Source organism: Electrophorus electricus, chromosome 14 (genome assembly GCF_041902795.1).
Source record: "Electrophorus electricus isolate QZ-2024a chromosome 14, ASM4190279v1, whole genome shotgun sequence".
Classification (NCBI taxonomy): Eukaryota; Metazoa; Chordata; class Actinopteri; order Gymnotiformes; family Gymnotidae; genus Electrophorus; species Electrophorus electricus.
This window is the reverse complement of record NC_137510.1, coordinates 3,215,977-3,241,962: the sequence shown is the minus strand read 5'-3', so window position 1 is coordinate 3,241,962 and position 25,986 is coordinate 3,215,977. Positions and strand designations below refer to the sequence as shown.

At 43.8% G+C, this 25,986-nt stretch overlaps 2 protein-coding genes across 11 annotated transcripts; one reads left to right on the top strand and one right to left on the bottom strand.

The window, feature by feature from the left end:
• katnip (katanin interacting protein) lies at positions 1 to 22,876 on the top strand. 10 transcript variants are annotated; one of them, XR_014116775.1, is made up of 29 exons: positions 1 to 334; positions 2,580 to 2,665; positions 2,927 to 3,096; positions 3,289 to 3,389; positions 3,718 to 3,819; positions 4,356 to 4,457; positions 4,817 to 5,039; positions 5,162 to 5,284; positions 7,158 to 7,360; positions 8,854 to 8,987; positions 9,392 to 9,503; positions 10,146 to 10,355; positions 10,560 to 10,697; positions 11,438 to 12,365; positions 13,992 to 14,714; positions 15,772 to 15,980; positions 16,296 to 16,374; positions 16,674 to 16,851; positions 17,313 to 17,478; positions 17,934 to 18,118; positions 18,492 to 18,544; positions 18,964 to 19,074; positions 19,439 to 19,578; positions 19,687 to 19,788; positions 20,043 to 20,203; positions 21,101 to 21,186; positions 21,294 to 21,824; positions 22,150 to 22,273; positions 22,507 to 22,876. XR_014116775.1 is itself a non-coding variant. In XM_035530741.2 (27 exons), exons 1-27 carry the CDS (start codon positions 143 to 145, stop codon positions 21,347 to 21,349), a joined length of 5,061 nt encoding a protein of 1,686 aa, XP_035386634.1. In that variant the 5' UTR covers positions 1 to 142; the 3' UTR covers positions 21,350 to 22,876. The 10 variants fall into 10 exon arrangements, 5 of the variants coding, with proteins under 5 accessions (XP_035386634.1, XP_035386633.1, XP_081551756.1 ...); XR_014116772.1 differs by having other exon boundaries at positions 22,150 to 22,876; XR_014116774.1 differs by having other exon boundaries at positions 21,294 to 22,273.
• Positions 22,877 to 23,661: 785 nt separating this feature from the next.
• cox6b1 (cytochrome c oxidase subunit 6B1) lies at positions 23,662 to 25,663 on the bottom strand. The gene is made up of 4 exons (XM_027003129.3): positions 25,453 to 25,663; positions 24,636 to 24,752; positions 24,210 to 24,310; positions 23,662 to 23,938 (listed from the first exon to the last, which is right to left on the bottom strand). Exons 2-4 carry the CDS (start codon positions 24,739 to 24,741, stop codon positions 23,885 to 23,887), a joined length of 261 nt encoding a protein of 86 aa, XP_026858930.1. The 5' UTR covers positions 24,742 to 24,752; positions 25,453 to 25,663; the 3' UTR covers positions 23,662 to 23,884.
• Between the last annotated feature and the right edge of the window lie 323 nt (positions 25,664 to 25,986).

Below are 25,986 nucleotides of genomic sequence, written 5' to 3'. Positions count from 1 at the left end.
TATTTAAGTATCATTTTATTAGTGACATCTAGTGGACAAACGAATAGTCCTTACACAGGTTACAGCAGAGATTAATATTCACATTGTGATTTATTTATTTATTTTTCTCTCTATAACTGAAAACTAAAGTTATAATTGTTGTATGTCTTTTTACACAGTAAATACGCACACAAATGCGCTACAGTTTTCCTGGTTTGCTATTGGCCAGTGGTTTTCCTGGTTTGCTATTGGCCAGTGGTTTTCCTGGTTACCGATTCCAGCTGTCTACAACAGTAGATGCGTGAGAGCGCAACTCGCCTGGCTCTGGCTTTCCAATAAAGAAATGTCATGGAATGTGAGTCAGCTAACAGCTTTTGTTAAAAAGCAGGTTATATCTGATGTTTAAGTGTAAACCACTTAAGTTGGAAGATATGAATGTAACTTAGTTAACCCGGCTAACGACGTTGATACAGCGAATTGTTCAGTTGTTAGCTGGATAGCTAACCAGCTAGCTGCCAGCCGAGAAAGTAGGCCAACAAGATGATTTGGTGAACTTCAGATCATTTGTTTATAAATTATTTTGCGGTTTTTCATTTAGGTCTGATAAAATTTATTTCAATTGCATTTTCACGTCTTTGAAGTTAAGCTCCGGGTGATATGATGATGAATAGTTACCGTTACATGACCATGGCGTTTAGCAGTTCTTTAGCCAAGTTCACTGTATAAAGTCAGTGAGATACAGAAATGTTGCTCCTTGGAAAAATATTTGAGTTTTCTAAATATTTATCTAACCTAGCTAGGCCCAAACTTTAACCGCGCTGTAGAGCGTTTGCTTCAGCGAAACAGGGCGAAGCAAACTGGGTTAACAGCTGCACCACCACTGCTGCTCTGTTTAGGAGGAGAGATTGCGCTAAAAGCAAAGATATTTACCTCATCCAGAAATGTTCCCGTATGCTTCCGCAGATCACTCTGATCCTGTTTTCCAACGCTGTTGTGCACGGTTATGTTGAATTATATTTCCATTATGCGCTCTAATATTTTATTATCGCGTCGCATTTAACCCGCCACCTGAACCACGGGGGTTCGTGAGAGGTAAGATTACGCCGGGACGTAATTCGTTTCAGTTTGATTCTAGGGGAGTTGAAAGCAACCAAAACGCGTGATTACTCTGCTACTATAAATAGCATCTAATTCCGTAAACCAGCATTGGTTTTGCAGTCACATTCATGTTAAGGATGCGCTTCCTTCCCGAGCTGCGTTACATGTAGAGGTCACCACAGTTGTGCACCCTCAGAAAACACCCGCAGTTTAACCTACCGCCCATCTTTACATACGCCGTAACGTGTTGAAACAGCTGCTTGTATGAGTCATGCGCGCTGTAATCGATATCAGTGTAGGCTGCTCATTCCCGTATTCTGTGTTTCTAGCGCTCCCGCTTTCTTCGGAGGCTCTAGCTGACCGGAGGATGTTCTGTAAGACTCGCTTCTGTTTTCCTCTTTCTTCTTTTCTGACGCTGCACTAGCACGGTTGTGATGGGGCACTCTTCTCTTAACAGAAGTGGAACTGAGCCATAGTTATGTACTTGTTTTCTGTAAAGGACAGAGCTGAGCCTGTGTTCTCTCTCTCTGACCAACCTTGCTTGTGCAGATTTTTATTTTTTTTTTGGCACAACCTTTAACACTGAGGTTGAATGTAGATCTGGGTTTTATAATGTTACATATAAACTGACAAGCTGAATGAAATAAGTAAAATGTCGGCGAGCATTCGAAAGACTTCCCATCAACCCTGAGCAGATGAAACGTATCCACCCTGTGTGTGTTTGTGGGAGTGTGTTGTGCTTCGGCTTTGGTAGATGAGTTTGGTAGATGAGTTTGAACCTCTGTCTCTGAGTGAGCACTGATGTGGAAAACGTGAGGCTGCTTTGAGAGTCTGTTGTTACGAGCCCTGTGTAAATCAAATTGAACTGAAAACTGTTTGTGTACAAGCTCTTGTATTGTGAGATTTTAAACCAGTCTGAAAGTGCAGGACAGGGAAAATGCAGCATTTTTGACACTCATACTGGGCTTTACGTAGCAGTGACTAGGACTCATATATATATACCTGATCAGAGAACAGTTTGCTCCATCAGTGAAGGTGGCACTACTGTGCCTAAGACTCATATAAACCTGATCAGAGAACAGCTTGCTCCATCATTGTAGGTTGCGCTACTGTGCCTAGGAGTCAGATATACCTGATCAGAGAACAACCTGCTCCATCTGTACTGGCCTCTGTAAGTGTCAGCCTGCCTGAGTTCTGCAGTTTCACTGCATAGTTAAGAAGAACTGGACATTGATCACATGATGTGAGAGAGGAGCAGATAGTAAATTGTACCTAGTTATGACTGTATTATTTAATACAGAGGGAGCAAATGACAGGCTTGGATGTGAAGCACATACATCCCTTCCTCAAATGGGAAGAACTGGCTCCTTAGCTGAGGCTCTGGTTGATCTGATCATTTTGCCTGGAAAACAAGGCTCAGTCAGTACATCAGTATAATAATCTGTGTGTGTGTGCGTGCGTGTGTGTGTGTGTGTGTGCGTGTGTATGTATATAATCTGCAGGAGGCCAGGTGGAGGGAGACAGGGAACCAACACTCTGTTGAAGAGCAACTGGATGAATATTTAATCAAGCTTCAACACAAAAACAGGTTAAATCACTCGGACGCAAACGCACATGCAGGTCAAATGACAGGACAGTCACATGCAAAAAAAAAGGCTGGGTGTGGCCCAGTTTTTACCTACATTGTGAAACAGATGACCACGCTTACACATGTAAAGACACCAGATTACTAATTACTTTTTTTGATCTGATTGGCTAATGCAGGGTGACCTGACCTCATTAGCAGCAGAAGGTTTAAGTGGGTTGCTTGATAATGTAGTTTGGTATACACTCCCCCCCCCCCCCCCAGGGCACTGAGGAGACTACAGTCTAAGGATCCTAAGCAGATTGAACTGGAGAAGCTGGAACGAGGCTTCAGTATCTACATCAATGGCGCTAATGCTAAAGCTAACTCCAGTCGATCCAGGCAGAGACTCCTGACTTCTATCTCACCCGCACACAGAAACACAACCACTGCAGGTACATACAAACACACACATATCAGTTTCTTCTATGTACAACATGTTTATTTACATTGTATGTAATCAGAACATAAACAAACACTTCACACTGACAAAAACAGAAGTGATTTGCCAGACAGAAGCGCATTCACCAGAGTTTGGTTTATGCACACAGAGTTTGGGTCATGCTGCCTGTTCTGACTGTGTGTAGACGCTTGTAGAAGGGGTGGAGAGGAGAACAGAGAAGTTGAGCATTACGCAAAGAGAAGCCACACAGCCCCTGAGAGAGCACAGCGCAGAGAATGGGTCCAGGTACAACACACACACACACACACACACACACTGGGCTAAATAACAGGCTCCAGGAGTAGGGCCTACCTCAAGGCCTTTGGGGCTGTCTGTCTTTAAAAAATAGCATCTTGTGAAAAATGGGATATCATATGTGATTTATATTTGAGATTTTTTTTTTTTTTATGTAATACACCAATATGGCTATTTATCATCTCTAAATACACCAGTGTTTGTGTGGAGTAATGGGAGGATGGATTAGCTTTCACAGTGGTTTGGTCTCTGGGCCTTTTCGTTCATTTACGGGTGAGGTGATGAGGACTCCTGCTGCCTCCTCTTATCTCCTCTGTAGAACCCTGTACATATTCGCACAGAGAGTGGAAACCAGGTCAGAGTCCACCCAGAAAATAGGTACTCTGACGACTTTGAGCCCTACGAGAGCATGGATGTAGAGGTAAAGGATTTTTTTTGTGTGTGTGTGTGTGTGTGTGTGTGTGTGTGTGTGTAAGGAAACATGTAGGTGTAAGCATTATGCAGTTTTCTGCAAGAGCATTGCTCAAGGACATTTGGGGTTTTTTTTGTTGGAAGAGATGAAAATGTAGTAAATCACATGTCAGGAATGAAAAAATCCTGTCTAGGGAAGTTGAGCTCTTAAACTAGATATTTATAGAATCTTTGAGAGTCTTCCTGCCCATTGTGGGAGAGGTTTACAGCCTGTCGTTTATGGTATGTAGGTGCATGATGCCTTTGGGTTTGCAGTCTGCACCAATTATTGATCTGCTATTAAATCAACTTCGGATTCTTTATCCCTCTAGTGCAGCATCCTTCATTTCTGGAAAGATAATGTTCTTCTCGAAATTAGGTGATGTTTGTGTGTGAGAGAGAATAAGTTGGACAACGTTTGTTTTTTATCTTGAAAGGATACATTGAGTCTCTTTCTCGTGTTTCCGTTGCATGATCTCTATCTCTCTCGCTCGCTCACTCACTCAGGTTAATAAGAAGGCATGGAAGGTGTCCCAGGTGTTGGGGGTGAGGTCTCCCTCAGACTCTGAACCTGCTGACAGGGTTCTGCTCAGCCTTGACCAGGTCAAAGTGAGTGACGCCTCGACACCTCCACATGCACATACACCCCTACCACCACACCCAGTATCAGTACTGACCCAAACACCAACCCTACAACTTCCCCAGTGTCAGTACTAACACAAACACCAGTAACAGAACTTGGCCAAACACCAGCAGTACTAGAACAAGCCCAAAAGCTTTGTTACCCATTCTAGAGAGACCCAACAGTAGTTCTGATCTAGACACCGCCCGACTGACACAACATTACTGACCTAAAAATCAACACCAATAGTCTACTCGCAGGCAGCAGAGTGGAACTACACAGTGCCAGCACATTTGACATTAATAGTACACGGTTTGTGTGTGCATGACTGTGTCTGTGTGTGTAGGTGTTGCGCCGCAGCCTAGAGGCGAGTGTGAGACGCAACAGCCGTGACTCTGCAGGAGAGGAGTCGGAGGAAGAGTGGGTGGAGGAACAGATTGAGAGAGAGGAGAGTAATGATAGTCTGACTGATATCACCATTCAGTCCTCCCCCAAACTCAGCCAGCCAATCAAAAGCCAGCCAAGCTCCAGTGACCTTATTGTTCTGGACTTTGGCCACTCCCCTAAAGGTGTGCCTACGTTTTCTACCAATCTGAAGGCACTTTGAAGTGGTATAGCATAAACCTTTCATCCTCACAGATTTGGACATTGAAAAATGGAAAATTGGTGTACACAAAATTGTGTGTTTTAGGGCGTAAGGCTGAGCAATGTCTCTCGGCTAAGCGGAAGGAGAATGTGGCGTTCTGTATTCCTACCAAGCCTGTTCTGGTGAAAGAAACGGACCGATCTAACAGAACCAAACAGGACACACCACGTGAGGGGAAACACTCACTCATGCCCATACATGTACATGTGCAGAGATTCTTACTCACATACACACACACAGTGGTGTGAAAGTGTTTGCCCCCTTCCTGATATCTTATTTTTTGCATATTTGTCACACTTAAATATTTCAGATCATCAAACAAATTTAAATATTAGACAAAGATAACACAAGTAAACACAAAATGTAGTTTTTAAATGAAGGTTTTTATTATTAAGGAACAAAACCTACATGGCCCTGTGTGAAAAAGTGATTGCCCCCCTGTTAAAACATAAATTAACTGTGATTTATCACATCTTTGGAAAGCTGTGTTCATTTTCTCTAGCCACACCCAGGCCTGATTACTGCCACACCTGTTCTCAATCAAGAAAGCACCTAAATAGGACCTGCCTGACAAAGTGAAGTAGACCGAAAGATCCTCAAAAGCCAGATGGCATGCTGCAAGCCAAAGAAATTCCGGAACATATGAGATACAAAGTAATTGAAATCTATCAGTCTGGAAAAGGTCATAAAGCCATTGCTAAAGCTTTGGGACTCGAGCGAACCACAGTGAGAGCCATTATCCATAAATGACGAAAACATGGAATAGTGGTGAACTTGCCCAGGAGTGGCTGGCTGACCAAAATTACCCGCAGTGCCGACTCATCCAAAAGGTCACAAAAGACCCCACAGCAACATCCAAAGAACTGCAGGCCTCGCTTGCCTCAGTTAAGGTCAGTGTTCATCACTCCACCATAAGAAAGAGACTGGGCAAAAATGGCCTGCATGGTAGAGTTCTCTCGGCAGAGCACTCTCAAACCATTTCACTGCAAGTTATACTGTGTATGACTATGTATGTGACAAATAAACCAAACTTGAAACTTAAAACTCGGAGTTCCAAGACGAAAACCACTGCTGAGCAAAAAACAAAGGCTTGTCTAAGTTTTGCCAGAAAACATCTTGATAATCCCCAAGAATTTTGGGCAAATACTCTGTGGATTGATGAGACAAAAGTTGAACTTTTTGGAAGGTGTATGTCCCATTACATCCGGCGTAAAAGCATTTCAGAAATAGAACATCATACCAGCAGTAACATATGGTGGTGGTAGTGTGATGGTCTGGGGCTGTTTTGCTGCTTCAGGACCTGGAAGACTTGCTGTGGTAAATGGAACCATAAATTCTGCTGTCTACCAAAAAATCCTGAAGGAGAATGTCCGGCCATCCGTTCTTGACCTCAAGCTGAAGCGCGCTTGGGTTCTGCAGTAAGGCAATGATCCAAAACACACCAGCAAGTCCACCTCTGAATGGCTTAAGAAAAACAAAATGAAGACTTTGGAGTGGCCTAGAAAAGTCCTGACCTGAATCCGATTGAGATGCTGAGCCATGGCCTTAAAAAGGCGGTTCATGCTCCAAAACCCTCCAACGTGGCTTAATTACAATTCTACAAAGATGAGTGGGCCAAAAATCCTCCACAGCGCTGTAAAAGACTCATTGCCACTTATCTGCAAACGATTGCAGTTGTTGCTGCTAAGGGTGGCCCAACCAGTTAATAGGTTTGGGGGGCAATCACCTTTTCACACAGAGCCATGTAGGTTTGGAAATTTTTTTTCCCCTTAAAGTCTTCATTTAAAAACTGCATTTTGTGTTTACTTGTGTTCTTTGTCTAATATTTAAATTTGTCAGATGATCTGAAATTTCATACTTAAACGTGCAAAAAAATAAGATTTTAGGAAGGGGGCAAACACTTTTTTTCACACCACTGTAAATGATTATCAAGCACACACAAAGAAGCACCGTGCTCTACTAGGTCACATACAGAAGCCTGTATAGATGTAGAATATGGTATGTAACGGTTTTTCTCATTCACTCTGTCCCGCTCACTCAGGGCCGAGTAGTCATCTAGAGCGCCCCCTGTCTGTGGTGCGTAAAGTGCCGGAGCAACGAGACTCTGAAGAGGCTGCAGCCATAGTGTTACAAGCCCTGCAGCGAGAAAACTGCCACACACACTCATCAGAAAAAAGATCTCGAACACCCACACCAAGCTCCCAGAACCTCAGCCGCGAGAAGCATGTGTTCAGCCTGAGTCTGGTATAAATGCATTAGAATGTTCATTTTCACCATTTAAATATTCAAATCAATTTGCACATATTTATGTGCTCACATACTGAAAACATTTTTGCACACAATATACACTGCCTGGCCAAAAAAAAGGTCAGCACCTGGATTTAACTAAGCAAATAGGTAAGAGCCTCCCATTGGATAATTACTGCATGGGTGAGTGTTTCAGCTGGCAACAAGTTATTTAACCCTAACTGATGCAGTGAGTAGCTTCTCATTTGTTAAACAACCATATCGAAAGACGCATCCTGTGGTCCTGGAAAAGATGTTAATCTGTTTCAGAAGGGTCAAAATATTTGCATGCATTAAGCCAGAGAAAACATCTAAGGAGATTGCTGAAACTACTAAAATCGGGTTAAGAACTGTCCAACGCATTATTAAAAAGTGGAAGGACAGTGGGGAAACATCATCTTCAAGGAAGGAATGTGGTCGGAAAAAAATCTTGAATGACCGTGATTGGCAGTCACTTAAACGTGTGGTGACTGTTTGTAGAAGAACAACAGTAGAACTCAGGGATATGTTTAATAGTGAAAATAAGAGCATTTCCACACGCACAATGCGAAGGAAACTCAAGGAATTGGGACTAAACAGCTGTGCAGCCTAAAGAAAACCACTTGTCAGTGAGGCTAACCGGCAAAAATGGCTTCAATTTGCTAGGGAACATAAAGATTGCAATCTGGAGCAATGGAAGAAGGTCATGTGGTCTGATGAGTCCAGATGTACCCAGTTCCAGAATGATGGGCGCATCAGGGTAGGAAGAGAGGCGGTTGCAGTGATGCACCCATCATGCCTAGTGCCTACCGTACAAGCCTGTGGGGGCAGTGCTATGACCTGGGGTTGCTGCAGTTGGTCAGGTCTAGGTTCAGCAATGTTATGTGCCCAAAGAATGAGGTCATCTGACTACCTGAATATACAGAACGACCAGATTATTCCATCAGTGGATTTTTTCTTCCCCCATGGCACGGGCATATTCCAACATGACAATGTGGAAAGAGTATTTTCACACATGCATTGTCCACCACAGAGTCCAGATCTGAACCCCATTGAGAATCTTTGGGATGTGCTGGAGAACACTCCCATCATCAGTACAAGCTCTTGGGGAAAAATTAATGCAACTCTGGACAGTAATAAATGTGACATTGCAGAAGCTTGTGGAAACGATGCCACATCGAATGCATGCCGTAATCAAAGCTAAAGGCGGTCCAACGAAATATTAGTGTGTGACCTTTTTTTGACCAGGCAGTGTAGTTTTTACTTGTTGTAACTGAGGATGGAATTTCTTATTTGGAAAGTAAAGTCAAAGTATAAAGTCAAAAATTTGGAGTCAAAGTTTGATAAAAAAAACATTCATGTACAACATAGAAGACCTGCTAACTGGTCCTGAATATGTTTTCATTGACCATTTGGCAAATTAGCTTGGTCCTATTTCTTCATTTTAATTGAGTTTTGTTATTTTCCCAAAGACCAGAACAGGCAAGCAGATAAACGGCTCCATTCATGATGAAGGAGGTGATGATGATGATGATGATGACGACAATGATGATGATGATTTTCGAGTGATGAGAGCCATGCAGAGGATCACACTAATGGGAGCCAGGTACACACACCTGCACATATATACACACACAAACACATCCACATAGACTCACCTGCACATACATATACACACACATAGAAACACCTGCGTACACAGATGTAGACATACCTGCACACGTATACATACACATGTAGACACACCTGCATATGCATACACAAACACACGCATATACACACACATAGAAACAACTGCACTCACACACACACAAAGATACACCGGCACACGCCCTTAGGGACGCATGCATACATACATTCATACGTACACATACACGTATACATGCATACATACATGCATACACTTACTCACACACACACACACACACACACACACACACACACACACACACACACCACTCTGTCAAAGCATTCTTCACTCAAACTGCCTGTTTCTATCTCTGTCTCCAGTCAGCAGAAGCAGTTATTGAAGGCTCTTGAGAGGATCGAGGCTGATGTTCATGGCCCTGTTTCTCCCGCACACATCAACAGTTGCAGGTCCCCTCCACCTGTGAGTGTGCAGGTGTGCTGGAGTGTGCTCGTCAGCGAGTGTGTGTGAGCACGGGTGTCTGTGAGTGTGCAGGTGTGCTGGAGTGTGCTCGGCAGCGAGTGTGTGTGAGCACGGGTGTCTGTGAGTGTGCAGGTGTGCTGGAGTGTGCTCGGCAGCGAGTGTGTGTGAGCACGGGTGTCTGTGAGTGTGCTGGAGTGTGCTCGTCAGCGAGTGTGTGTGAGCACGGGTGTCTGTGAGTGTGCTGGAGTGTGCTCGTCAGCGAGTGTGTGTGAGCACGGGTGTCTGTGAGTGTGCCAGTGTGCTGGAGTGTGCTCGTCAGCGAGTGTGTGTGAGCATGGGTGTCTGTGACTGTACACGTCAGTGAGTGTGTGAGTATGGTTTTATACTGAAAGTATGGTGCGCCATTATAATTGATCTCAGATCAGTACCATACTTTAATGTTCCCAAAGGGAACTTTTGTTTACTTAATTCCTTATATAGTAAACTAATTGGATTCAGCCATTTTGTCTGCACACAAGGGAGTGTGTGTGTGCATAGGTGTTTATGCATGCCATCATGTTCCTGAAGTCTGGGAAATCTGGTTAGCATCACTGTTGTTGGGTTCAGAGTTGAGGTGAGAACATTAACAGGACATAATGCTTGTTGTAATGGCAGAGAAGACAAGCTTCAGTGGAGGCTGCATCCACTCTTTATGTTACCATGGAGATCTTGTCAAACTGGGGAAACGGTTGCCGGGTGGGGTTGACGGAGGTGCAGTTCTTCTGCCGGCGGAATCGGAAACTGTACGTCTCCCCGCACGACCTGGACATCCGGAACGCCGAGCATCCGGGGAATCTTGGAACGCTGGTCAATGGTAAAACTAAAGTGAGTTCCATTCACGGATATAAACAGAACCGGAAAGAAATTGATTAAAAAATATTCTCTTTACTTTTATTGGAAAAACACTCGAACACAAAAAACAAAAAGGAATTTACTCCAGAAAATGAATAACTGCAAAACTGCCCTGATTACTGCCCTCTGCTGTACGTTTGTGTTTGTGTGTTTGTGTGTTTGTTTCTGTGTTTACAGAGTACTAAGGAGTGTAATATGTGGGCGTGTCCATTTAAAGCACCTATCCAGTTGTACTTTGTGATCAGGAACACAGAACGCTCTCCAGATTTCAGCATTTCCAAAATTAAAATCTGGAATTACAATCGCAGTTTGAATGTAAGTAGGAATGAGCTTAGTTTTTTTTCTGGTTTTTCTTTCTTTCTTAACCTTTAGTTCACAGCTGAAGTTCTGTTAAGACATCTGGTCTACAATTCTGCTTACAAAAAATCAGTTTACGATTACTATTCAGTAATTAAAGCAACAACAGATGCTACCTATGAATATGCTTGGTTGGCTAGCACAAAGAATCCAGAGTATATCTCGAAGTCATGCGATCACTTTGCTTCGTGTTTTGTCCAAGCAATGTGTCAGCGGAATTCATAACAATCCCAGTGTTTAGGAACCCCATATTAAATTGATGTAGAAAAAATTGATTTCTTTTTATAGCGAAATAATGGAGTTTTTTTCTAAAACTCAAACATTTCTGATACTTCTTGGTTATGCGTCTCAAGTAAGATGTCCCTGAGATTATGAGAAATTAAAAAATACAAATCTTTTGATAAAGAGGTGATTGTGTGTGTGTGTATGCATCTATTCAGTCTCTGAGATTATGTTGTGTGGGTGTGTGTAAAACATTTGGAGATTAGCACTAGGGATTAGGTGAGTGGAGCTCCAGGCTTTGTCTGCCTGCTTGCCACAGCCAAGTCTCACACCTAGAATGGAGCACGCGGTCTGGAGCGCACTAGTATGCGATGAGGGCCCCACCTGGAGCTGCTCTTCACTCAACTTTCTCAGCATACAGTGAGGTGTAATAGGTGTGTGTGTGTGTGTGTGTGTGTGTGTGTGTATTTCCACAGGAGTTGGATGTAGGAGCTCGTGAGGTGCGTGTGTATGTGAACAGCACTCTGGTGTTTGAGGGTCAGCTTCAAAAAGGCTGCGGCAATCAGGTGTTCGACTACAGCACTACCATTGACCTGCAAGAAGTACATCTCCCAGAATGCTCCTCTCCCAGCCCTGTCTCCTCCGGATACAACCACCATGGCTGTAGTCCACATCGCTATGAATACAGTGCTCAGGAGTCAAGTCCCAGCCAATCAGAGCCCAGCTCCACCTACATGCAGGAAACAAACAAGGGCAGCAACAACCAGTCAGAGCTCAGTGCTACCATTGTCCTTGGCAACCAAATATCACCAGCTATGATGCAGAGGGACCCATTAGAGCGAGAGTCACCTCTGGTGGATCTTACCCTTGCCCTAGGGCAAAAGGCAGAGTTGCCAGGGATACAGAGAGAGGCAGTGACCACGGTAACCACTCAGCCGGCCTCATGCTGTGCTCCGCAGTTGCAGCAGCTGTCGAGCAGGCCGGCTCTGGGGAGACTAGAGGAGTTGAGGGAGAGAGAGCGCCCCCTGTGGCTGGAACCGCAGAACACATCAGAACCCAAAACCAAACGCCCCGTCCTGCCCAACATCACCTGCAACCCAGCCCGCGTCTGCGCTGCTGCTTCTGGCCATGTGAGGGCGCCACTGCCAACCAGCCAGAGAGCAGTGACAGTGGAGTTCGGGGCTGATGCACTGAAGGTGGAACCCAATCTGTGCCAGGATCTCGGCGCGGAAGGTAACCCGGATCGGGTCTCGAGTCCGCTGCCGAAGTGGAATGTGAACCTGCTGGATGAGCTGTGTGACAGAACCCACCGACCTGTGAGTGGCAGGAGAGGCTCAGTGCTCTCGCAAACCAAACCACAACCGAACCACAACACTGAGAGAACCTCTGACATCACGGCCTCAGGTACAACCCTCCACCTCGATCAGGACAGGCCGCACAGCAGTTGCATTTGACACAAGTTCCGTTTACATGCATTTATTTACACAAACAGCAGCAGCTGTGTGTTTATATATTTGAATTATATGACAGCAGATCATTTGCTGTCAGTAGCTGTCACATCATGCATACAACACAAGAACTAACAAGAAATATGAGATTCCATATGGCTGTATCACCACACACTAGTCTTATTTGCTTTATAACAAACTTATGACTGCAGATGATGCAGATCTTGCATAGGTGAGCAACTGATGTCAGTTTTGTGAATGGAGTAATTCAGCACGTCCCACATACGTTGTGATATTGAGGTATTTAGTGGTGGCTCAGTGGTTAGGGTGCTTAACTTGTGATCGGGAGGTTGCTGGTTCGAGCCCCACCGCTGCTGAGTTGCTGCTGTTGGGCCCCTGAGCAAGGCTCTTTACCCTCAGTTGCCCATGTCTGGGTTTAGGCTACCTGGCAGTATCCTAACACCCTGGTGTTGATGGTGTGGCAGTCTGCAGTAGTATTGTGTGTGTGTTTTGCTAGTCTGTAATGGTCGTGTTTATTCATCTTAAACCTCTTAAGTGCCATAGCATCAACAAGCTGTTTTCACTGAAAACTAGCTAGAAGCATCTTGGACTGCTGGGGCTGATTGCATGTTTGGAAATGGAGTATGTATGCCATATGTTGCTCTGATTATTCTGTTGGCCTGGCTTGGTGTTTGTTTGTATTGCGGCTGCTCTGTGTGTGAGTGGTAGGTGTTTTAAAAGGTAGCAGTTTTTTTGTCAATAGTGAGATTGTCCATCCCCTAACAACCCCTTCGTGCAGCGCACTAATCCTCACTTATCCCCTGTGCTAGCGGCCAGTGCTCTAGGGGAGTTTATCTTCTAGCTGAACCATTAACCCCAGCCTTTCCTTCAGTTTAGCAGTTTGCCGATTTAGCCTGTCCTGGATTGGTGAAGTGTGGTTGTACTACTTTTTTAGTTCCGTATCCTGATGACATATTTTAGAATTTAAACGAACCCAGAATTTTAAGTTAAACTAACCCAGAGCAGCTTCATCTGGGACGTCCTAATGCTGTTTGTGACCATGTAGCATAATTGAACCCATAACCAGTGTGACCTAACTTAACCCAGCTCAGAGTAACCGAACAGAACAAGGCAGAAACTAGCTTTGGAGAAAGGGGGTAAATAACACCATGTCCAGTGTTGGAGAGAAGGACAGGGACTGGTAGTAAAGGAAGCCCAACAGACCCAGACGGACTCCGCCGGTGGGGCAGCCGGTGCTGTTACCACCAACCCTAGTTTAATCTTAGCTGTTGTCAACACAATTTCAAAGCAGGCAACTTTTATTTATATATTAAACATTTGCACCAGGCTAAAAGAGGCATAAGACTGGCATGGGTAAACTGTGGGAGTGTTCAGTGTGTTATGGAGCAGTATGTCCGCTAAATCTGTTGTGCAGTTACTGCTTCTAATGCATTGGTTATGATCAGTTATAATAATCAGCTCCAGAATGTTATTGGAGATTAACTAGCTGCAATTTGTTAAGATGTGTTATGTGTGTGTAAAAGGTGGTTTTGACAAAGGGTCACTGTTTTCATTACATTAGAGTTAGGCCTGGTTGCTGGTGGTAACCAATGGCAACGAGCTAAATGGCGAAGTGAGCAGGATGACACATTGATGGAATCGTGGGATTCCCTGCTCAAGTTCAACCAGTGTCAGCGTGGGCGTATTTCCAACATGGCACTCGAGGGAGACATCTTCGACGAGTTTCTACAGCGACAGTCTCGCCACGCCCCTGTCTCCTCGCCTCACGTGTCTGCTCCCCTGACCTCTGACACTGACGACCCTGAGGAGGACCACCGCGACCCTGATGAGGAGTTTGAGATCCCAGTCCTGCCTCAGGGTCGCCACCTGCTGGTCAGCATCCTCTCCACATGGGGCGACCGCCACTACGTCGGCCTCAACGGCATTGAGATCTACACCTCGACTGGCGAGCCGGTGACGCCTGTCCGGGTCACCGCCGACCCGCCTGACATCAACATCCTCCCTGCCTATGGCAAGGACCCGCGCGTCATCACCAACCTGTCAGACGGCGTGAACCGCACGCAGGACGACATGCACCTGTGGCTCGCCCCCTTCACGCCCGGGCGCAGACACATGATCTCGCTGGACCTTGGGCTCACGTGCCGTGTGGCCATGATCCGGGTGTGGAACTACAATAAGTCCCGCATCCACTCCTTCCGCGGCGTGAAGGATGTGGAGATCCAGCTGGACGGCCAGTGCATCTTCAGAGGGGAGATCGCCAAAGCTTCTGGAACTCTCTCGGGAGGTGAGGGGGTGGAACAAACTGGGATGATTGACAGATTTACCAATCACTAACAAATGTTAAAACTTCCCAGATCTTACATTAAATTACTCAGATGCTTGTACCAGATGGAAAGGCTGTTTCTGTTTCACTTTTTCTCTGCATTTAGTCTTCTCCTCCTTCTCTTTGTCTCTCTCCCTCCTGTCTTTAAGCATTTCAATTCAATTCAAAGTTGCTTTATTGATATGATAAATATTCACATTTGTATTGCCAAAGCTTTGATGATGAATTAACTTGTTAAGATGTAATAGACAGCAACAATAATACAACTGATACCAATAATAGTAATAACAACAATAATAATAACTACAACAGCAATACTCTTATTACTGTTGTTACTTCTGCAGTTACCTCTATTGCAAATAAACAACAACAACAACAATAATAAAAGTCTCTGTATCTCTGGTATCTGATCTGGTCACTCACTGTCCCTCAGACTGTGGCTGGAGTGAATGTCCCGTGTTCACCAAGAACAAACGACAGCTTCTCCTCATCAGGGAGATTTTTAAACTCAGGCAATATGTGATTAATTTTGTTAAAGAATTTAGTTTTAATCTGAGTAAATTTTGTACCTTCAACTCTGTCTCAGTCTTTTAGTCCTGGCACAGTCTCTGCTCTTTAGGTTTATGTCTGCAGGTCTCTATGGCCAGGTGCTGGTCACTGAGTCTGAACTTGGTCAGGGTGGACCTCAGTTTTGGATCAGACAGCATGATTAGTGTGCCATGCTGCACTGTCCGTTTAGGGCCAGATAACACTCCATTCTATGCCTGCATTTTGAGTGATCTAGTTCTGTTTGAGTTGTTTTGTAACTCGTGTGATTCTGAATGGGCTTGCTGGTATTTCTTTCATTTCTCTCTGTTTATAGTCTTTTCTTTCACTGTCTCTCTCGGTATATAGTCCTCTCTCCCTACAGTTTGCTGTCACACTGTCCATCACATACACCACTCTCTCTCTCTCTCTCTCCATTTTCACTCTCCTTCTTACATGTATCCATCTCTTTCATTCCCTCCGGTTCTTTCAGGACTAGACCAGTTTGGTGACACAATTCTCTTCACCATGGATGATGACATCCTGGAGGCCATGTCACGGTTTGATGACACATTTGGTGGCGAGTCAGAAGGGTCAAGGTCAGGGATCGAGGAGGAGGAGCTTCATCGTCCGCGTACAGCAGATGGGGAAGGAGAGGAAAGGCCCTTTACGCAGGCTGGATTCAGAGAGAATGACATACAGGTGTGTGTGTGTGTGTGTGTGTGTGTGTGTGTGTGTGTGTGTGAGAGAGAGAAAGAGAGAACTAATGTTAATCATGTGGACTGAAAGTAGGTGTGTAATGAATTGTGTATACACTGAACGTGTGTGTGTGTGCATGTATGCACGTGTGCATGCATGAGTGTTTGTGTGTGGAAACTTTTTTTTTCCCCATTCTGTGTGAATAATGGGTATATTTACATGTTTTCCAACTTTGTGTGTGTGTGTGCGCGCACACGCGCACGTGCTTGTTTGTGGCCAAGCAAATGTGTTGGTGTAATATATTTGTCTGTTTTTCAGCTGAAGAGGGATTGTAATACTGTAGCAGAACTAGGTGCTGACCCAGAGGTCCAGAGTTCTGGACTCTACACAGGCAGGAGTGAGTAAAGCAGCTCACCTTTGCATGCACTTCCCCTGGTCCACTGCTTATGGTCTCTCCCTAACTGCAGGGCGCCCAGCACTGGGGTGGGGGGTGTAGAAGAGGATTCTAAGTGTGGTAGGGGGACTATAGGTGTGGGCGAGGACTATAGGTGTGGGGACTGTGGGTGGTAGGGGTGTAGCCGGACCAAAACTGTTCTCATTCTGCTGTTTGAGAAATGGCACACTCTAGGAGTGATTAAGTCTGCAGTGATAATACAAAGGTTTTGTGTGTGTGTGTGTGTGTGTGTGTGTGTGTAGCTCTGCAACTGAATCTGATGATGACCTGGGGTGACTCCCATTATCTGGGCATGACGGGGTTGGAGGTCGTGGGTAAAGATGGCGAGAGCATCCCTGTTGACAACTCTATGGTTACCGCATCACCCCATGACCTCAATGACCTCCCAGAGTATAACAATGACCTTCGAACTCTAGACAAGTCAGTGACGCATCTCTCCCTTTCCTAATTCATCCTAGAGAATACCAATACACAGTATCCTCGGAGGATCCGACTTAAACACACACAAACTCTTCATAATCAGTGTTTCGTCTGTTCCTCATGTTTGTCTCCCTCTGTCTCTGGTTCGCTCTGTCTGTCCCTCAGTTATCAACTTTCAATTCAAATGAGCTTAATTGGCATGACAAAATCATAAAATCATAAGGTGTTATCTCTCAAATAGTAGTGTACACAAATACAGATGAAAACAGAGTACTAAACAGCAATATATTCAGAATGTACTTTATAGTGTATATTTACTGTAATATGTATACACACACACACACACACACACACACATATATATATATATATAAGCTAATGTAATGTGGTGTAGCGTGTGTTGCAGACTGTGTCTCTTTCTCACACTCGTGCTCTCTCTTCCTGCCCCCCCCCCCCCCCAGGTTATTTGATGGACACAACATCACTACTGATGACACACACATGTGGCTTATACCATTCTCCCCTGGCTCTGATCACACCCTCATCATAGAGTTCAGCCAGTCACAAACCATCGCTGGGCTCCGTATCTGGAACTATAACAAAGCACCCGAGGACTCGTATAGAGGGGTGAGAGTATAAATATATTAATATCAGGCACTGAACAAATCCATAACATTGCAATGAATGAACAAAGCAATGAATAAAGCATGTAATTTACTCCGCGCATCACACACTGCCTACCATCTAGTATGCTGTCCTATCCTATGCTCAGTCACTGTTTAATCTACCGTATAAAGCTTTGTATAGTTTATTAATAATACTGTGTTCAGTTTCTGTTGTCTTAATATTGTATTTACTGTGAAGTTGCACTATTGTCTGTATTTATTGAATTTGCACTGTAATACTGTATACACTGTTGTTTGCTGCTGTTTAATGTCAAATGTAGCACCGCGTGTCCTAGAGAAGCTACATTTCATTCCTCAATTAGCAGGAATGTCTGTATTCAGAAGAAATGGCAAAGTTGACTGATAGTTAGTGTTTTTCAAAACTAGCTCTGAATATGTTTGTGCATGTTTTGTCAGGTGCAGATATTGCATGTGTACATGGATGGAGTGTGTATCTCTCCGCTGAATGGGTTTTTGGTCCGGAAGGGTCCAGGGAACTGCCACTTTGATTTTGCTCAGGAGATCCTGTTTATCGACTACTTGCAGTCCCCTACCACCTGCCCAGGGGGCAGTAACAACGCGCAGAACTCCAGCTCCCGCAAGTGAGACACAGAAGAGAAGAGAAAAGCTGTGTTTGGTTTCTTTTTTCTTAGCGTGTGTGTTTTTTTTAAATAGGTATACATCTACTGTGGCTAATAACAAAAACAACAGTAATAATAATAATACATTATTGTTGTTGTTGTTGTTTAATTATAATTATATTAATATAAATAATAATAATACATTATTATTATTACTATAAAAATAATGTTGTATTAGTATGAGGACAGGTGTTTCATCAAACTGTATCTGTGTCCTTGTTTGGACGTGTGTGTGTGTGGGGGGGTGTTTCCGTCCCTGTTCCCTGTGTGGGTATCTGTCCCTGTCGTGTGTGTGTGTGTGTGTGTGTGTGTGTGTGTGTGTGTGTGTGTGTAGGAGGGAAGAGCAGGCGAGTATGGAGTATGAAGCTCCTCTAATGCCATGTGGCTGTATCCTTCCACCAGCTCAAACTTTTATTTTATTATTATCTGCAGTTATGTATTTATACATAATATATTATAATATTTGTATTATACCTATATTATCTGCAGTTATATATTTATACATAATATATTATAATATTTGTATTATACCTATATTATCTGCAGTTAGAATGTGTTTGTGTCACATTACATTCATCTTATTCCTACTCATAACACTAAATGTTGTGTGTTTCATCATTTCTAAGAGCTATGACTCCTGAGAGATGTGCACACTGTTGAGTGTATGTGGGACTGTGTGTTCTGTAGAAATTAGACAAAAGACACTATTCCTCCATGAAGCTTTTGGTTTTTCTTTAACTGCACGTGTTTGCCTGTCTGTGTGTGTCTGTGTGTGTGTGTGTGTGTGTGTGTGTGTGTGTGTGTAGTTATTTTCCAACTGCAGCTGTTGACTACTTGGGGGGATCCGTACTACATTGGCCTGAACGGCCTTGAACTGTATGACCACAATGACCAGAAGATCTCGCTGAACGAGAATAGTATCCTTACACAGACACACACACACACACACACACACACACAGACACACATACACACACACACACAGACACACACACACACACACACATATATATACTGAATGAGAACAATATCCTTTCACACGTACGCACGCGCACACACATACTGAACGAGAACAGTAGCCTTGTGCGCGCACACATGCACGCGCACACACACACACACACACATATATATGCTCACCTTTTTTACATTTGAATCTGAAAAGCATCTATTTATGAAATTAATTCTTAATAAAACATGTTGCTGTGTGTGTGTGTGTGTGTGTGTGTGTGTGTGTGTGTGTGTGCGTATGTTGTTTTTGTTCTTTAACATACATCCTCTCAGACATTGCTGCATTCCCTGACAGCGTGAACGTGTTGGAGAGTGTGTCTGGTGATGTGCGCACGCCAGACAAGCTAATTGATGGTGTTAACAACACACACGACGGCAGACACATGTGGCTCGCCCCTGTGCTTCCTGGACTGGTGTGTGTGGGGGTGTTGGAGGTGGGGGTAGAGGTGGGGGTGTGTGTGGGGGTGGGTAGAGGTGGGTGCCATATATTTACATAATTATGTCTCTCTCTATCTGTCTAGGTAAATCGTGTGTATGTAATCTTTGACCAGCCAGTGATGGTCTCCATGATTAAACTGTGGAACTACTCCAAAACACCACAGAGAGGAGTCAAGGAGTTCGGGGTAAAATATGGTCATGACACCAACTTCTATCACACGCACATACTTGCACACATATGCGCATGCGCGCGCGCGCGCACGTGCACTCACACACACATCTCACCACCACACTCATATATGCACCATGAACACAAACACAACACACAATAAGCATTTTCTGAAGCTATATCTCCGTAGTTTATTTAAAACTAGTTTAATGCATTTTTGCTTTAATTAATTTGTGTATGTGCATGTGTGTGATGGGTGTTTGTGTGTAGCTACTTGTAGATGATCTGTTGGTGTATAATGGAATCCTAGAGTGTGTGTCACACGTGTCCCGAGGAATTCTGCCGACCCTTGACCCAATCGTACTGTGCCACACCATTCTGTTCACGGATAACACTCACATTACACAACGCGAGAAGAACACTATAATCAGGTACATGCATGCATGTGTTCACACACACACACACACACACACACACACACACACACACACAGGAGATAAATACTAGAGGTTGCACAGCTAGTAATTTTTATTAGTCTACTTGTTATTTTAAAAAGTGGTCAATTAGTTAACAAGCTGTCATTTCAAAAGCAAAATGAAATTGATAACGTTGCTATTTTGAGTTTTTTTAATTAGTGCAGTTTAGTGATGCAGTTTTAAAAAGCTGCAGTTTTTCTTGCTTGGCAAGCACTTCACCCAGCACAGAGTTTCTGTCCAATCAGGGGCTCTGTCGGTGGACTGCCATCTCTGTTTGCTGCTGTTTACTTCTCCCTCTGACTAGTCAGCTCCCTGTGTACTGGCTAATGGATATAATAGTCATCTAGTCTATGCAATGTACACACACCCCATGAGAGAATAACATGTATGCATACACCCACGCACGCACACACACACACACAGATGCTCTTGTAGTTGACTCATGGCTTGAGCTCATAATATTTTTGCTGCTTGTGTCTGCACAAGCGGAATAATGAACGAGAGTGTGCGTGTGTGTGCGGGCGTGCGTGCGCACACGTCTGACACAATGTGTCTATATTTATGTATGCTTCTCCAAGCCCAAGACGCAGTTCACACCATAAACTGAGTGGCAAAGCGCCAGTTTAAGTCTCTCCCAGCTGTCAGACAGCGGTCAGTCAAAAATGCTCCTCCGTTAACTATGTCTCTACAGCCTGGAAATATCCAATCCACAACACCACCATCCCTTAATAATATTCTTTCCATTCCACAGCCCTATCTGTTTTGTGCCTGTGTAGTTGCAGTTGCAGTTGCAGTCTCTATGGTGAAACCCAGCAGAGTGAAAGAAATCTCTTAACATTTCTGTGTCCACAGCAACCACGTAGAGGACCAGGATGTGAAGATGACCAATGAAAATCAAATTGTTCACCAGCACAAGAAAAAACAAACAGCAGACCCAGGTATGCAAACAAATGTGCAAAACCACCCAACATATACAACATATACATTGGTATATCATTCTGATCAGATGTATTGTTTTCTGTTCTGTGGTGTGGTTTTTTTTCAGCACTGCGACCCAAAACCTGCATGACTGATACAGGGAAATGTGGAAAGCGGCGATAAAAGGAAAGAGAGGGAGGGAGGGAGGGAGGGAGGGAGGGAGGGATGGATGGAGGGAGGGAGGGAGACAGAGAGAGAGAGAGAGACACTTTTCTGCACTCTGTAAGATATCTGTAATATAACAATCTGTATACTTGCTCATCTCTTTGCTCTAATTAATATTTTTGAATTGTAGTATAGCTAGCTATACACAGCCCTATATTCTAAAAGAATAAATCATTTAAACAAAGTGTCCTTTCTGCTGTAAAGGTTAGTAGTTTTAATGAGTGCAGTCTCATGAGGACATTTTGCTCATTTATTGTAATCTTTTAGTGTATACACACTCTCTCATAGTTACCCGTATTGATAGGACACTAAATATATTTTAATGTGTTTAAACATATATATGTATCTCTAATGTTCCCAATTTTCAGGTGTAGCGCTGCACACCTTATGTAGGTGTGATGCTTGCATGACCTGTGTGTGGGTGATTTGAACTGTGAGCCAAATTTTGTTTTAATTAGTCATTTTATACAGCTGAGATATTATTGCTGATATATGCAAGCACTGCACAGATACCTCAGACACAGCAGTTTTATTAGTATTTGTGTGTGTGTGTGTTACTGCTGAAGACTGTAGAATGGACCTCATGATGGTCCACACAAGAAATGTAATGGAGCAAAAACCCTGCCATGGTTTTGGATCACCCAGCTGACTCCACTAACTAACTGTGGCTTGATCTAATTAGTGAGGTTGGGGTGTTGGAGCAAAAGCCTGGGAAGGATTTTTACTTTCGGATCCATAACTATGCCTCTCTGGTTCAGACGGATGTGCAACTATCACTCAGCATCATCGTCAAATGATCACATTGTCTCTGCAATTCTAAAAGCACTGTCACCTCTAGTTTGGCCTACCTGGAACAGAGAATTAAAAGAAAGCATTTTATAGGTATGGAAACCGTTTGAAATGTGAATTATGGGGCTGAGAATAATATTTTAATTACACTTTCGTGTATATACTCTACTGGCTGAAATGGCAGAGCATTTCTTTGTTATTCTTGTTGCTTCCTTGCAGTGGAGAGTGTCATGGTAAATAGCTTGTTTTGCTCTTCGTATTTAAGCTGTATTGGAGAGAGAACATTTCCCTGACTAGTCTGTGTGCCACCTCCCTAAAACCTGCAGGCTGATCAGAAGCCCGTTGGTGTTGTGATTACAAGCAGCTGCCGGGTCTCTGATATGTGGCATAAAATGGGCCTAACTGGTCTGGAGAAAAGACGAGAACGCTGGCGATGTCACATAACGTACAGTGAACCATGGACCAGACTGCTGCTACGTTTAAATATTTTTGTTTACCTTTGTTAAGACCACCACTTGAAAGGTGTTTTTTTTTGGCACCATTTTTTTATGTTTTTAAGTATTTACACTGACTTGTTCAGCCTCTGTTCTGTGTGACCAGTGTCCTGGCATTCTGTTGTAACTGAACATATTTTTAATCCCTTTTTACTGAATCTATTTAATGCACTTTTCAAGTCAATAAACTGAGTTGAAACACTTCAGTTGCAGAGGTGTGTAGCAGTGAAAGTTCTAGAAAGTGCAGGCAAAGGTGTAATTCACAGTTAAAATGTGCAAGAGACAGAAAGCACAGCACTGAATGTCTGGAGAGGAGTGCATTTTTATGTTATAAGTAAGTGAAGCTGCTGTTTGCCTGGTCCAGGGCTGTGATATCTAGCCCTCTGATGTTCACCTGCAGTGCTGTGTGTTTTGATAATAGTATTTAATCCCATCCACCCTCAGGGTTGTTATGAGCTGAAACAGGCCTAAGCTAGAAACACAAATGCGACAAACAGAATTTCTCCTTGAATTACATAATACTTAATGAGTGTGCTTTGAGCAGATATTCAATTGCTGTTAAAAGCAGTTTCCACAAGTTTCCATTTCCTACTGATCTGAGAGCAGATTCTCTGGCTGTTAAAATCTATAATGATGGGGTTTATGAAGGAGCTGGTTGTAAAAACAAATTTTAAACACTGGGGGGTGGTACAGAGCAGTGAACTGGTAGGACAAACTTGGGGGGGGGGGGGGTTGCTCAACTAAGACTCTTCCTACTAATGAGACTCAAGCCTCTACAGCTCTAAACTGAAACGGCAGAAATGTTTGTGTTATTTTTATTAATATAACTACCTAAAATTAAACCATTCTAACTCTTTGGTAAAGAAAAACTTTACCTTAAAATATTAAAAATAAACATTCAAATGTTAACATATTTACATTTACAGATAATATGTGAAAGGAGGTGGAACCCTGGAGAGCTCAATTAACCAGTCACGCACAACAGAATTTCAATAAAATGCCTGAGATATTTAATAGAGAAGCTGTGGTACAATGCTTTCACTTTAAATAGGAATGACAAAGATCCATCCCAGTCTGCCGATCCACAGTTGCATCAATGGGAGTTAAGGTCTGACTCAGCAGGATACCAAATCATGCTACAGACACAAACATCTTGAGGTTTTTGCGGCAGCGATAACAATGGTGATATCGCTCTTTGGTGGCGAGATCCTCAGATCTTCCCCGGGAATGTCCCATCCTCTCGCTGTGTGTCCCATTTCTCGATCTGGCACACAGGACATCAGTTTTTGAGGTAAATCTTTTAAACTTATACAGTAACTGTTTCTTACCCCAACCATGAGGACATCACTATGATTATTTATTTATTTAGCTTTGAAATGAACTAGCTGGTAAGTAACCAATGACAATGCAGAATGTGAGGCCATATGGTGTGGGATTAGGAACCCCTGGCATATCTAAAATGCTTTGGGTCAATATCAGTTTTTGTAAGAAAACTGATCAACTGCTGTACTTTAGGAACACAAAAAGTGTCTTACCCATGAAATGGGGCACAGTGATTTGTATACTTTCTTGTACCAGTCACATGGTTCCACATCCATTCCTTTGGCCTCCAGGGATTTTTGGCATCTGTAAAAATCTGTAAAAATAAACCACAATAGATAACACAGCGGCCGTGTGCGTGTGCCTGCTAGGTCTAGAAAGAGGAATCTTCAAGATTTCCACAATTAATGATGAAGTGAATTCTTGCATCCATTGGCACAGGTTACTGGATACGGATAACACTGGTAAACGTCATACATATTTGAACGGATCTTTCCATTCAGCACACAAACATGATAGTCTGTTTAATTTGAGGAGAGAGAGAGAGAGATGCGCACAGTCACGCTACAGCAAGCCGTCTAAACGACATAACAGTGCGTTTGACAGTCAACACCTCCTAAACGCCGTGACACCAGACTGACCTAGATAATTCTGCCAGCAGTTCCTCGTCTGGTTCTGGTTCGGGAAGCGGGCGTCGAAAGGTGCTGTGCGGTACCGCTGCAGCTTGTCCTTCATGTCCTCCGCCATCGCTCGCGCGTCTGTGAAAGATCGCATCACAAGCGCACGCGCTCATCAACTGTCAAAACCGACGCCTCGAGGAAGTACCGACACCGATAGTCTCTCGCCGCCGACGTGTCAGGGAATAAAACTGCCTCGAGAGTACAGACATTTCACCCTGACGTGCGAGAAACGGTCATCAAACGCAGTTATAGTTCATATTAATTGACGTCGACCAGACGCAGGCAGGTTCAAGACCCACTTGTCTTTAAGACGTTCCGAGAAGTTCACCTGGACTCTACTTAGTCGTGATGGTAATCACCTCAGTACCGGGGATAGTTGTATTAAAAGCGTCGCCGTTGGTGGGAGATAATTATACAGAAAAAAAGTGCCATTACTACTATAACGCTACGTTTAACGTGCAGTGAGGCGGAAGCAGTGTACACCAACTACAAGGTCATTGACAACATAAACACCACACGGACCCGAGTCCATACTGGACGGGTTTTATGGACGGACGCTGCATTAGTTTGTGTGCCTACAATTATGTTTTGTTTTTTTGTTTTTTTACCACGTAAAACAAACAACGGTTAAAAGTTTGTAAATACAGCTGTACAGGACGAGGGGCCACTTGCGGTTCCTTATTCACTTTCATTTCCAATTCTGTACATAGCAACGGCTGAGATGGCATCAAGAAGTTTAAATGTTTAATTGAATTATCTCGCAAAGAAAATAAATTACCTGACAGAAACGTCTGTGGTGTGAATGCAGCTATAAAGCCTCCGTCCTTTAGCTCGGCTCCAGGTAGCTGCTCGACTACAGTGACGTTTCCTTCGGTCGCGGACACCGTCGGCTCGCGCGGTGTGTGTGTGCGCGTTCGTGCGTGAGCTGTAGAGCGCACTTACGCGCGGAGGAAGAGAATGTTGTCGTGCAGCTGAGCCAACACGGTATGGCGGATGCAGGTCACGTTGAAAGGCATTGACATGCTTTCACTATGGGCGACCGCGACCTAGCTAGGATTCACAGTCAAAGAGCGGAGACTCACTGGAATGCAGGGCTTTGTTTATGCACGCGGCACAGATAAAGTGCCTCGCGCTCTGTTTTCCCTGTGCACCTTAGTTAGGCACTCGCATCCTGCGACGTCATGGACGGAAAACATCGCGTTTTCAGATCAGCTTTAGTTGAGTGTCTTGTTAATATTTAACATTTTGAACATAAGCTCACTGGGAAAGTGGAAGAGCGTTCGTGACGATGCTCGTACGTCGGTGTTAAATT